Source organism: Ascaphus truei, chromosome 17 (genome assembly GCF_040206685.1).
Source record: "Ascaphus truei isolate aAscTru1 chromosome 17, aAscTru1.hap1, whole genome shotgun sequence".
In the NCBI taxonomy this organism is placed as follows: Eukaryota; Metazoa; Chordata; class Amphibia; order Anura; family Ascaphidae; genus Ascaphus; species Ascaphus truei.
In genome coordinates, this window is record NC_134499.1 from 22,976,823 (window position 1) to 22,991,061 (window position 14,239).

Below are 14,239 nucleotides of genomic sequence, written 5' to 3' on the forward strand. Positions count from 1 at the left end.
GTTCTTGACGTTCCAGGAACTGAATGAACGAATGTGGCTGCCTCAAAGATATCACTTTCCTTATAGGCAAGTAAATGGTATGGAAAGCTATAACTCAGACCTATTGGGATAAAATGGTTTTTGATGTCTTTGAGCAGGCCAATAGAATATTTGGTACTCTCAGATTTATAATAATTGGATTAGGACAAGGAATATAGGAGGGATCCAAGAAGAAATGTTCACTAGATGGGAAAATGATTCCCAGAAATTGAAGGAGTTGACATGTTACTCTAAGGATGAACTCGGGTTAGGAAAATTATAGTATCTGAGGCCTGGAGAGAGATGCAATATAAGATACTGCATAGCGCCTATTATGCCTTTGATATCAATTATAAGGGGATAGAGAAATCTAAAATTAAGTGCCCCAAATGCTCTCAGGAAAGAGCAGATTTAAAACACAGTTTATGGGATTGTATGTTATCTCCAATTTCTGGGACACGGTCCTGCAGTACATACAAGAAGTTATTGAGGTAACTACAATAAAAGAGCCCATAGCCTTGCCGTTTGGAAATATGGAAATTTGGAAAGAGGTCAATGTAAGGAAAAATGTCCCAAGTCTAGCAGAGATTGTCTTGCTTGCAGCAAGGAAAACGGTGATGGTGAAATGGATAAAATCTGACCCCCCCCCCCCACTCTAGATATTTTAAACTATTTTAAACAATTATCTGAATAAATTGATGGACAAACTGGAAGCTGAGAAAAAGAACAAACAAAGAACAGAATTTTTTTTTTTAATTGGAAAAAAAAAAAAAAGTTTGATACCATGTAACAAGATAGGGATTCAATCCAACAGATATTTGAGCATATCTCTTGGGGTCTCCTGAGACCGATTGCGATGGGCCACAGATAATGTCAACCTCGAGGAAATATGATAGCATAGAGTTGATGGGGGAGATAGTAACTGAAAATTGTATACTACATTCTGATAAGAGGCTGTGTGGTGATAGCTCTGATGTGAATCTTTGAAAAGTATTTTTTTTTTTTTTTTTAAATATTTGTATTAGTGTGTTTCATTTTGAAATTATAAGTACTGTATGATGCGCAAAACTAAAAATAATTATGTGTAAAGGTATGTTTTTCTCTGTATCTTATTTTGTTCTGTACTGGAATAATGTTTAATGTTTGAAAATCCAAGGGGGGGGGGGGGGAACAAAAACAAAAAAAAAAAAAAATAAACAACAACAAAAAGGCTCAGAGCTACATTTGTCAAAGTGGTCCCCACTATTCTCAAAAATGCAAAAGATTGCCTGGGAGGACTGGGAAAATCAAGATAAATTATTAAAACAAAAGAAAGATAACGCACCTCACGATATGTGTATATTGTTTAATGTTTTGTTAAAATTAAACATAAGTTTTAATATATCCATCACTTCATATACTAACTAGGATCTCGAGTGCAATTATAGCAGTTATCTTTGATCCTTGTGCTCTCATATTTACTACCTGCTTTGCACCATCCCATGTATGTGTGTATGTGTGTACAGTATATTACCCATGCACACATTTTACCATCACACTCAGCCTGTCGCAAGGGAGCACTTATTTAATTCCTACGCTCGATATTGTCAGGATGTAGAACCACGTCGCTAACTACTTCATCATTGCTCAATAGGCATATGATGTTTGATTTGATATAAAAAAAGGTGCAATAAAGTGATGAAGGTACCGTCCTAACTGTTTTAACACAGGTGTTGCAAATGTACTTTAACGTGAAAGTATATGCTCGTGCCATGTAACACTGAAAGAAAACAAACACACACATACAAATTAGAATTTAAGTTTTTTGGGGGGTAATTGTATTACTTTTCATGGAGGAGTCCTATGTGAATATCTTCATATCAGATACCCTACAATATGCTTCTTCCTCTTTTCCATTTCTCTAATTGTGTCAGCATTAAACAAGAAGTTAAGTAAAAGATTAGGTAACAATCCAAAGTATTTGGTTTTGGTTTTTCAGTCAACTACATTTAAAATATTAAAAACATGACACTGGCAGTTCATTTCATTAGATTTTTTTTCCCCCCCAGTAAACGCATTAGTGACAGTACCTTGGATTTGCTGCTCCATCAAGTCTTGAGTTTAAACATGGGGCTACTGGCTAATGGCCACACATGCTACTCAGAGTTCTGGGACATGCATTAAGACGCTTCTGTATTTACAGCAGAGGGAGTGTCAGGAATGAAGACTTTTCCAGCAAACATATCACTACTTAAAAGGTCTCTATCCATTGTAAAGATACAGAATAAGACCTCATGTCATGAAAATACAGACAAGGATTGTTAATTTAAAGTCACCAATGTTCCACAGACCTCTTTATTCTATTTAGTGCTTTGTAACGTGCTGAAACCCGTCCATCACTAAAGGCGTTACAGTACATATCTGCCAGGCCACACAGTAGGCTATTACATGTAACTTTTTAATAGCATTACCTGATTTTGCAGAGGTCCTTTGAATCCTAAATTATCTGCCATCCGCAATGCTTGGCTGTCCTTTATGCCGTCAAATATGTCTATTTCCTCCTTTTGGGAAAAAAAATTACAATTAGAATATTCTATTCAGGCAAAAAGAAGAACACGTCTGCATAATCCAAATTGGTAATTAATATATGGCAATATGCCAGCAGTACAACAGATCAAAACTCTAGCAGGTGCCTATAGGGTACATTATAATTACCCAACTATCCTTTGATGGAAGTACTTCCAAAACAAGACTGTTCTTTATAGTGGCATATTGACAAGACAATTTGACAACACACTTTTCACTTTTAATTACTGGACAGATGGCTTTAACAAATATTAGGCTGCTAATTTTTATGATATTCTCTAGAATGTTATCAATGTGTTGGCGATTATGCCAAGTCGTCTTATTGAAAAAAGCCTAACAAAGAAAAAAAAAGTCCATCCTTCTTGTCAAAGATTCCCGTTACCCGATACGTAAATCTAAAAGAAAAAAGGTGATGTGAACCATAAATCTTTAAAGAGCAGATATTTTTATGAGATGTGAAATCTCCTTCACATTCCAGCTCTGTGATTCATGGCTATATATAGTGCTTACAATTTGAGTAAGGTACGCCTGAAACGGGATACAATGGAACAAATCATTGCAACATTGTCAACAATTCTCAAAGCACCTTCAAGGTCCTGGATCAAACCTTCATTAAAGAAACATTGGAGGTCTATGTATTAAAAGTTTTGTAGGGAGTCCGACACAGAAGACGGTTAAAGCTACATGTCAATTAACATGTTAGGGAAGGAGAAACTCAACTCTCCAATGGGAGTTCCCATGCGGTAGTGCCGAATTGGTACTATCGCACTTTATTGAATAAGGCCCAATGTGCAATATTGTTACTGGGTCTTCATGAGTCGTTTGAAGAATGGACTGTGAACCCCAAACCAAGGCCAAAGATCACGGTTTAAGATTTGTCAGCTGGAAGGGCCACTGTGGCTAATGGCTCTTGTGCTAGATAGCTGTACATATCTGAGGGTGAACCGGAGGTCCATGAAGAATGGTGAACAGACAAGTGAGATATCCAACATTGGGGGCAATTTAAGACCGAGTCACAATTAGGCACACCAACACAACAGTCCGTTTAGGCGCATGTACTAAAATATAGGCCAGATAAAAGAAGTTTGGTTATAAGATTTCATGCATACGGTATATCATGCTTATGTTCTTTTAATTGCAGAAGTCATGAGCCAATAACTGGGCTTTGAGCTTACCTTAAAAATAAGTTCTGGAGTTTTCTCTGCCACTTCTTCAATGTCAACACCCCCTTGAGGGCTGCCAACCAAAACGGGTCCATTACACGCCCGGTCCATTAATATTGCCAAATAGGTTTCCCTTGAAATATCTAGAGCCTCTGCAACCATTACCTAAAACAATAAACGTGGAGTGAGCATGCATTGTCTCATAGAATACTGAACATGGTCATTTTATTGAAGGATTTATTGATTTCTATGACATTTTAAGCAAAAGCATAAATTGAACGTTCTGATAACGACATTTTAAAGACCTCCTCCGCTTTGCAGCGAACGTTTATTTATTCGTTTATATTTATGTATAAAATGTTTTACCAGGAAATGCATTGAGAGTTACCGCTTGTTTTCAAATATGTCTGGGCACCGGCTTATGAGAATACATCGTTGTGACGGTAGGGGGTAGCCAGTCTTCATAATAAAGGGGAAGCATCATAAGCCAGGGGCACTGTAAGCATACCTAAAAACTTGTCCTGTTATGTGTTTTACCTTTTCCCGTTATTCAGTAGACCTGGGATTTCGGGAGTGGGAGTTTCAAGGGGGATATTTGGGTCAAATTGTATTTAGATTCTGTGTAGGAGTTTGGGGGACAAAGTTACCGGTAGTCCCGTAATACTCCCCGGCGCGCAGGGAGGGTCTGCGAGTACGCAAGGTGAATTATAACGGAGCTACACTGTGTCCCCCAGAACCCTGGTTTTCGACCACAAGTATCCCAGACCCATTTCCTGCACATGTATAAATGTTCCCCAAGAGTTACAAGTTTAATAAAACCGTATTATGTTTTATACCAAATGTATTAATCGCTATACAGTCAGCCCGGGCATCTACAGAGGTGCCGGGATGTCTGTATAGAGATCGTGGATCAAAGGGAAGAAGGGAAGTCCAGAGGTGTCGGGACAGTTTGGTGAGCGGGGAAGGGTGGAGTACTGGGTCGGGAGAACAAGGGCTCCCTGCAGTGAAGATACTTGGACTGCCAGACCCGGTAGAGCCTGCCCAGCGGGAGGCAATGGGTTGGCCGGGGGAAGCCGCTGCTCGTAGGCACGATTCCCATAGGCCAAATCATATTTCATGCTCGCCCGGCTTTCTGAGCCGGCTCGACACACCCCCTCCTCTGAAGTCAGCAGCCAGATGAGCCCCCATTCGGATTGGCTGGCTGAGTTACGATCTGTACTCTGATTGGTCGCCCGCCCCTTCTCCATGTTAGACATACTGTAGAACACAGAGGGCTATGTAAGGGGACAGCCGATCAGAAGACCAGACTATTTCAGGCTTAGGTCGGTGAGGCGCTTGCAAGCTTTTCAAAGTTGCTCTGTTGCGAATAGCAGAGCAACCGGCTTCGTTTTTGCCAGAGAAGCCTGCCTAGTCGAGACCAAGTCCTGCATTTTGCGGCCAAGTTCTAATTTTTCGCTTTGCTCACGGTTAGTGGATATAGCCTGGTATCTTCCCGGAGGAAGGTACCGTGAAGTTTCTGGGCCAGGAGCGGACAGGGTAAGCCTTCTGAAGCAGGCGCCCTGCACCTAGTTAGGCTAGTCTCTCCCTCCAGTTATGTGCATATTCTCTGTATTTTGTGTACCATTTGTATGTCTGCTGGTCTCACCAGAATAAACCATTTTATTCCACTACCTTATTTTGCCTAGTGAATGATCCCAGAAGGTAAAGGTGTTAAAAGCACTGGTCTCCCGTGACAATTGTTACACATAATATTTAGACATAGTTAACAACAATATATGTTATAAGCATATATCCATGTTAACTGTATGTAACAATTACAGACAAGAATAAAATAGGAAACAGCTGAAATCTTGAAAGAATTTAAGCTGGAGTTGGCTTTGAGAGTCTCGGGTAGATTGTTCCAGACGTGAGGTGCACGGTAACAGGAGCGACCGGATTCTTCACTGAACCTTGGGACCGTGAACAGTCTTTTGGAATCATATCTCAGGTCATAAGTGCTGTGTGAGGTAGTGGTTACTACAGTCTTCAGACTAATTATAACCACCATGTCAATACAAATATTTCATGTAAAAGGAAATGCCAGCTACCTTAGTCTTATTTATATCTAGCCTTTGGGAAGAAAACTTCAGTAAAATCAAGGAATTTGGCAAAGAACAACTGACTCGGGTAATCTGAATACATGGAAACATTTATGCTAAACCCTCCCTGCCTGGCTTTTAGGGAGATTACGTAGATACACTATATTTGGCTACTCTGCATAGATTACCTTGACTCGGGGTGCTGGATTCAGGCGGCTGGGCAATGAGATAGCAAAGGTGAAAACAATGGGTGCCAGGAACTTTGTAGTACAATATCAGTCTCTATTCATGTCCCCAGGCACGAGGACACCCCACACAACAACGTTGTACTATTTTCTCGTACTGTGCTTCCTTAAGTGCCCACTCTTAAATCTCAGAGGGAGGTATATCTGCTTAGTTACTGTACGGCTATCGGACTCGGCCCCCCTTGTCTTTCAGAGTAACTTCTGTTATACCCCATTTAAGTTGGGCTTTTACTGGGATCCTGGCTAGTCCTATGCAGGTGAAGATTATACCTTTGTCCTGTCTGGGAATGGCCACTTCCATACAGTAGAACCGAATACTGGTATGGTTCTGCTGGTAGAACCGATCGTCCGATATCCCGCTGTCTGAGGCCCCCTGTGGCGTGACGTTTTCCCCTCTCTGGGACCTGCTTGATTCCACTTGCCATCTTGCCAGAAGAGCACTGTCCTGTTCTGACACATTAAATGATTTGGAAAATCCGCAGTGCCTTGGATTATCTATTCTAACTTACGTATAGGAATTTATAGACAGATTTCCCTGAACCAGGAGCATCGGTCATTGCAAGTATCTGTACTTTATCCAGTCTGGTGTGCAGCATTACCATCTATTGCTCACTCCTGTATTAGAGCATCTGTTAATTGGATTTTTGTTCTGGAAAATGTGGTTCTAGTTTGACACCCATTTTTGGCCCATGTTTGCAGCTAGCAGACTTTGCTGCATCAAACGGTTTATCTCCATACCCAAGAAGTAGGTTCCATTACAGTGATCTATATGGCCGCGTATGTTTGAACGTATCTCCAGTAGCTTTGCTAGGTAGCTGCTTTAACCTTGGAGAGCTGGTGTGGCCCTCAAAATTATACGTTCTGCACCAAAGTCATTAATACTCTTTAACATCCAATGAAGAACAGGTTTCTCCGATATCAAAGCACATACAGTCGGTGTTAAACACAGATAAGGGGTCCAGTTTTACCAACACTAGACATTTTTTTGTTTTCTCCATTTAAAGAAAAAAATGTTTCCTTCAATAGCTGGAGCATGGACGCCTGCCAAAAGCTGGAAGAATGGCTCATTAATTGCCTGGGTCGCTGATGTATTTTCTGCTGAGCCACAGCAAAGGGGGCAAAGAGACCTGAACTGCAGTGATCATGCTGTATTCGACATTCCTGTAAAGAACTTAATTATTGTACTACTAGAGTGATAAAATTAGAAGGTATTTTAACCAGAACATTACCCTAGACAGTACTGATTAAGCTGTCAACTAGCATGTTAATGCTGTATCATCCTTTTAACGGATGGTTCGTTAATCCTGCTCTCTGTGGCATAGACTTGGTGCGAAGATCCATGACAGTACATCAGCAGTTCCTTATCCCGTCTGTTGCTGGGGAGGGGTCAGTATATTTGTTTAGACCCCCAACAAAACAGGATTATAATATAGATTTTGCTACAGAGATCGATAAGAGATATAGAACATTGCAAAGGCACACGTTTTGCTGGTAGTCCATAAAACACAGGGACAAGCTGAACATTAGTGTCTAAAAAGAGTTGCCTATTAGCACAAGCATTAACAGGCTTCATTTGTGAGAATAATGCGTTTAAGATTACATCAGACTACTTACTGTAGCACGTGCATCTTCATATTGAAATTGAGAGATTGGTTTTCATAGAAAAATAACGACTTCCTATCATGGTAGTGGCCTATGTGAATAAATGCTTCTTATGACTAAACGCAATATACAGGCATACCCCGGTTTAAGGACACTCACTTTAAGTACACTCGCAAGTAAGGACATATTGCCCAATAGGCAAACGGCAGCTCACGCATGCGCCTGTCAGCACGCCCTGAACATCAATACTCACCTTATTAACTTTAACACCATCCTTTGAAGTTTGTTTTGTAGTAAGTTTATACCCAATCATCTGCTTTGCAAGAGTTCCCACTTTGTTAGGGCTGCAAAGTAAAATATGAAATAAAGAATATACATCTAGAAATTCGTTTATGTAACACATACAATTTCAAATAATCCTTTAAGCACGGAATTTAAGGATTTAAAAGGGGCAATCGAACAAAGTGAACTAATTCCAGTGACCTGTTTACAGGTCTCACCTAGGTAACTCATACTTTATTTTTTACACCCAAATCTGACAACTGTAAGTATATTGAATTTATTATTTAAAGTGAGACTTTGGAGGGGTATGATGTCTTCTGACTGCTCCCCTTTGTGTGATGTCACGGTGTGATCAGCAAGTGTTTGTACAACCAGAGTTCCCCCTCCACAAAACTTTATTGCATCTCTGATAAGACAGGGGGGAGGGGAATAAGGGCACAAAAAATGCTTTAACACTTTCCTGTTCAGAGGCCCTTAGAAAATTGAACTGGTCGGATTGCACTTTTAAAAATAATGACAGATCGTGTTAATACTGCGTTACATTGAATAGGTTAACCATTTTAAAGGTAACAGAGAAATTCGGTTTAATGTGTATAGCAAATAATATTACTTGTGAGCACATTCATATGTCTCAAACAGGTCTGCAACCCGGCTTTTCTGCATTATCTCCTAGGATACAGTGCTTCCACTGCAGCCAGGGATTCTGGGAAATCACATGCAAATGCGCACACAGGGTCACCTTTAACTTCATGTCCATTTTAACATGGAACCCCATAAGCATATGCCTGCTGTTTAAAGGTCTCAAACCCTAGTTTAAATCTAATAACTACCATGCAACTAAAAAATAAAAATAAAAAAAAAATTTAAAAAAAAATCGGTGGGATTGCACCTTCAAATGGCAGTAATAAGCTATTTTAGAACGTTCTGATAAGGTTTTTCATAGACATTTTAAAACGTTCAAGACTTACTCTGTAGTTAAGTGGACTCCACCTTTTAATCCACTGTCAAAGACTCCTTTGCCTCTTCCTCCTGCTAAGATCTGTGCTTTTAAAACAATTTCCCTTGCCTCTGAAAGAAAAAGAACTGCAATTTAGCAATCATCATGTAACCTTAGATGACATTTATATGGGATCATTAAAAAAAAAAGTTAACATTAAAACAGGATACTGCCAACAGGCTGGACGGGCATATATTTTGATAAAAAAATATTACTAAAACAACGAAATAAATTTGTACTCTCTGTACTAAGACTTAGGCTGCGTCCATGGACACTTCGCCCGTGTGGAGGCGTGCGGAGGCTGAGGGAAAGCAGGTGCAAACCCTGGCCATGGTACGCGCGCCGTCCGGGGGCGTGCCAGTGACGTCACTGATGGATATTCTTTAAAAGAACAGATAGATTGAGAGTAAGCAGTCTATAGGTTACACAGAAATCTATAGATTTGAACAGACATATTGAACTATTTTGTTTTTTCATTTTCTTTTTCACATATCTGCGCTCCCCACCACCTGGACTACAATATTGATGAATCTCGCGTCAGAAGTTTTGTCGAATTAAACGTAGAGAGAAAATTATCTATCCCACTCTGAAATATTTTGCTTCCTACAAGTTAAAAATGTTATGTCGATCCATTCCTTGCGATACCCCTTCCTCCATCACCTAACTATAACTACTATATAAAAGTCCTGGAGCGTGGGCTGATTTCAGACATATATTAAATACTACTGAACACTGACCATGCTAGTAAGTGCGAGTATATGCTAAAGTGGAAGGAAGAATTAGGAGATGTTATACATGAATGATTGGGACATGATATGTGAGGCAACAGCCAAAAGTTCAATTTGCACAGTTCTCAAAAAGAACTCATACAAAATGCTATATAGGTGGTACTTAGGAGCGGCTCAGTGAGTAAGGACACTGACTCTGTAAACAATGACAGAGTTTGAAGCAAGGCAACCTGGCTCAATTCCCAGTGTCAGCTCCTTGTGACCTTGGGCAAGTCACTTTATCTCCCTGTGCCTCGGGCACCAAAATCATAGATTTTAAGCTCATCTGGGCAGGGACTAAATCTGTAACAATCTTATGTGCAGCATATCGCATGCCATAATTGTGACGCGGGTTGAGTTCCATTGGGAGAAAAGTTCTATATGAAATAGTTATTACTTAACCCTGGTCAGGCTACACGCAATTAATAGAGGAAAGGTGTCTCCTATGCTTGAGGGAATGTAGGCAAACGGGACCCCTAACACACAAATGGTGTTTATGCCAGATAGTAGCACCTCTGTGGAAACAGATACACCCTCTGGTTGGTACGGTGGTGGGCAGACCCGTAGACCTCCAGAGGGCCTACTCAAATGAGCAGGTAAACTTGACGCGCATATTATTCTAGCGACGAGGTGCTGCATTACGTCCTTGTGGAATAAACAAGTGGTATCCATAACACCATTAAAACGTCGGGTGTGGTAAATTCTTTTCATGGAAAAAAAAATAATCACAACATTCCTGAGATATGTCCCCAAAAGTCTCAATAATATGGGAGCCATGGCTGGTGGCTGAGAGGGGGGATAGGAGGCCTGAGCCTACCATAGATTTAATGCTGTGAGGTGTGCGAGTGAGTAGCAGCAATGCAGGTTCTGACCAATGATCCGATACACAAGCCTTATCGGAGCCGCAGGTCGGCCGAAGCACAGTAATTATTTCGTTTACCCAAATATCCTTTATTTTCCTTTTTCTGGTATTTTCCCCACCCCAATAAGCTGCAATTCAAAATTTGACATATGTTGCAATTACTGTATGTCCTTTTCTGTACCCCATGAAAAAGAATATTAAACCAAACAGTTGGGGAAAGGGAGGGGGTGGTGGAGAAAGAGGGCTCCATTATTTATCTAGTGAGGGTGGGAGATTTTAGTAGCTTGCTATTGCAGTAGTGGATCACGTATAGCGCTTCCAATGAGTAAATGCCAAATTAAAGCAGACGCATCAACACAGGCTTGAACATGTAACCTACCTATAAATTTCCACTGGCCAATAATCCCTTGCCTGAAACTAAAGCACACAGCACAGATCCCAGAAATCGCTACATGAAAATAATTAATTGCCAGAAGAAAAGAAATGTAACACATTTAAAAACGACATGTATAAAACAAAAAAGCACCAATACACCAAATCATTATTATATGAAAGGTTAGACCTGCCGTTTTGATCAATACGCTAGCTCAACAACATATAGTAAACCAGGTTCTTCTTGCCTTTGGGGAAACGAACATGAAGTCATTTAATTCAGGAGTTATTTGCTCAAGTAAATCAGTGAAATTTGATTTGATAAAAGAGCTATCCAAGATCATTTTGTATTTGTCCAGTTGATTCACCACTCTGTCACCAATTCTTATTTACTTAAAGCATCTGATTTTTTTTAGAAACAGCACAGAATTTTTCATGCTTTATTTATTTTAATCTCGAGTTGAAATTCCCAAACTGAATTACGAGAGAATATTCCTTAGTAGAAAATGCAATTTTAGGCAGAATGATATAGCTGTACTCTCTAGATGCCTTGTACAAAAACTGCAATGGGTATAATGGATTTTTTATGGAAATATCCCAACCAGAAGGACAAATTGAGTTAGTACAGACAAATGTTAGCTATCCAGCTGCTTTAAAATACAGTATGAAATTATATGTTCGTTACAATCACACTTGGCTAAACCTATGCAGTGAAGGGAATAATAACTGACAATGGTTCATGGAGTCATTAAAAGGTCCACAAGACATGGAATAGATCATTTTATCTGATCAAACCTTTTGTTTAGGAGAAGAAAATAAAATGTCGAACCATCACGGTTGACTATACACGTAAGCAGATCGCAGAGTTGACCATATAAAATTTAAATGAACAACCAATGCTAGAAATAACATTTCTCGTATCACACAAATATTTATCCACACTTCTCTCAGGCGTTTAAAAAAAAAAAAGTTTGTTAATCCATTTTTCACAATATTTAATGCAGTAGAATTTGCACTAAATTCACTAACCAGTGCAAGGGCCAATCACATGCTACGGCAGTGTTTTCCAAATCTCTCCTTGTGTCCCACAGCCACACCAGGTTTTGGGAATAACCACCACACTTGAAATCCCGGTGAATGCACTCTCTTTTTGGCATATTTATAGACTGTTAAGTGATTGCCTCAGAAACCTGGTATGGGCACGGGTGACGAGGACAGGTTGGGAAAACACTGCGCTAAGATATACACTGGCGACACACTTTATTCGAGCTTGGCTAGTCCCACGAATTCGGGTATACCCGGGTGTATTGAGGTTTGTGACTGTTTTCTGCCCGAGTGCATTGAGTTATTTTCCAAGCAGGGATTGAAGCATTTTATTCCCGCTGGCTACAATACTGCACAGTATATATATATATATACTGCATTACAATTCATGAATTTATGCCATCTGGTAGACACGCGAAGCATTGCAGCCTATTAAATCCTAATCATTATCATTTAACAGATCAGCCGCCAATCAGCCAGGCATGAACCCAGGCTGGGAAGGCAAATGCAACGGGGCTTGTCAGAGGTGAGGAGTGGCGCATTCCAGGTATCTGCCAGGTACATACCGGGTATTTGCTCGAATAAAGTGTGTCGGTGCAGTATGTGATACATTTATATTTTTTGTTTTTCAACCTTATATAAAATACAGAACATTTTAATTTCGGTACTGAAGCTCTAATCCATTCATCTTCCCAGACCTCTCCATAAAAATCCATACATACAAACCATACTATGAAAATCAGAACGACGACTTTAGGAATTAGCGTTGCTTTAGAACCAAGCTAGACTCCTTAATATAGTTTAAACATCAGACTGAGCGCAGTCATGGAGGAGTTTAGCTGTCAAGAAGAATGGCATGCAACTGTTCTAAAAAAAATATAGCATTTGCAACTCTGGTAACTCCAGGCATTTTGTCTATTTAAAGCAAAATCCCTTAGCCATAATACCTTGACTTTATTACGGACAGGCTCTCTGGAGCTACCGAAGTCTCACAACAGTTGATTAATGTGCTACAGCTCTTAGACATGGATAGCTTCTTTGTAAGAGTCAGTGGCCACAACCTTACAATTCTGTTCAATAGGCTGCAAATCACTGTTCCCACCACATGGCATTTACTGCTGTGCAAGAATAGTGAGCTGTACAAAATATTGGGGGATGGGGGGGTGCGAGGAGAAAGTCCAATATGTTCTAATTCTAAGAGTGTGAGGCTTTTACGTTCCATCCCCTTCCTCCCATTGCAAACGGATCCTTCACGTGACAAAATGTAGTGATAAGACATTTGCACAAGCAAGGATAGTTAGTGTACGTGTGCGTGTGCGCACACACACACACACACACACACACACACACACACACACACACCTTCCTTTCTCTGCTCAAACAAAAATGGGAAATAAATGTACTTTAGGCTTTATTAATAGCTGCTGATTTTTCAAGAAAAGTGACAATGAAGACAGATCATAGCTGATGAAAGCAATCATCGGGATTGATTGGAAAGTCACTGCAGGTCATCATTAAAGACGGCATTCAGTTCTCTGCTATAGAAGTGCTCTGAAAATACAATGTAGTTATTTTGCATTGATAGATCATTTGCACTGCCATTTTGCATTCAGAAATGTATTTAACCCCTTTGCTAACAGGAGGGGCCTGCAACGCATTGAATAGCAAAGCGTTGCAGGTCCCTCCATCAAATGGGTTCAATTAGTTTAATTAGTGCAATAATCAATGTTGCAAATAGTCCACAGTATTCATTTACAAGTATTTATAACCTATTGATGTATAACAATCATGGTACCCCCTGCAGCACCACAATGTAGCAACGTCATCACAAATTATTTATTAAATACTTACATGCTAGGGTCCAACCAAGAAAAATCCATTTAGATCTAAGTAATTACAAAATCTTTTTTTTTTTATGTGCAATAACAATTAAATTTAAAAACAAAAAAAAGGAAAAACCTAAAAAGATGTTAAAATTGAGAGAATTTACCAAAGTCTACACATTGCTAAATTAAAGCCAAATAAAAAGTAAGATGTCACAGAAAAGAAATCCAGTTGAAAGCAATTAGTATTATTCCTTTGTAAACTCTGTCTTGCAGTTTGAAGACTTTAATCAATTATGTCCATGATGTAATAATATATGATCATATCTAACTGCCAACCCCCCCCCCCATTCCCCCCAAAACAAAAACAAAAAAAAATCAAGTCAGAGATGAAAAGTATATTCATAATATTAGAGACCCA

The 14,239-nt window shown here is 39.7% G+C and overlaps 1 protein-coding gene across 1 annotated transcript in view; it reads right to left on the reverse strand.

The window, feature by feature from the left end:
• SUCLG2 (succinate-CoA ligase GDP-forming subunit beta) overlaps positions 1-14,239 on the reverse strand; it is a 164,880-nt gene that overhangs the window by 98,372 nt on the left and 52,269 nt on the right. Inside the window, exons 3-6 of the mRNA XM_075574278.1 lie at positions 8,922-9,021; positions 7,925-8,015; positions 3,759-3,911; positions 2,469-2,558 (exon numbers count right to left, since the gene is read on the reverse strand). Coding sequence (XP_075430393.1) covers positions 2,469-2,558; positions 3,759-3,911; positions 7,925-8,015; positions 8,922-9,021 — 434 coding nt within the window. The remainder of the gene's footprint in view (positions 1-2,468; positions 2,559-3,758; positions 3,912-7,924; positions 8,016-8,921; positions 9,022-14,239) is intronic.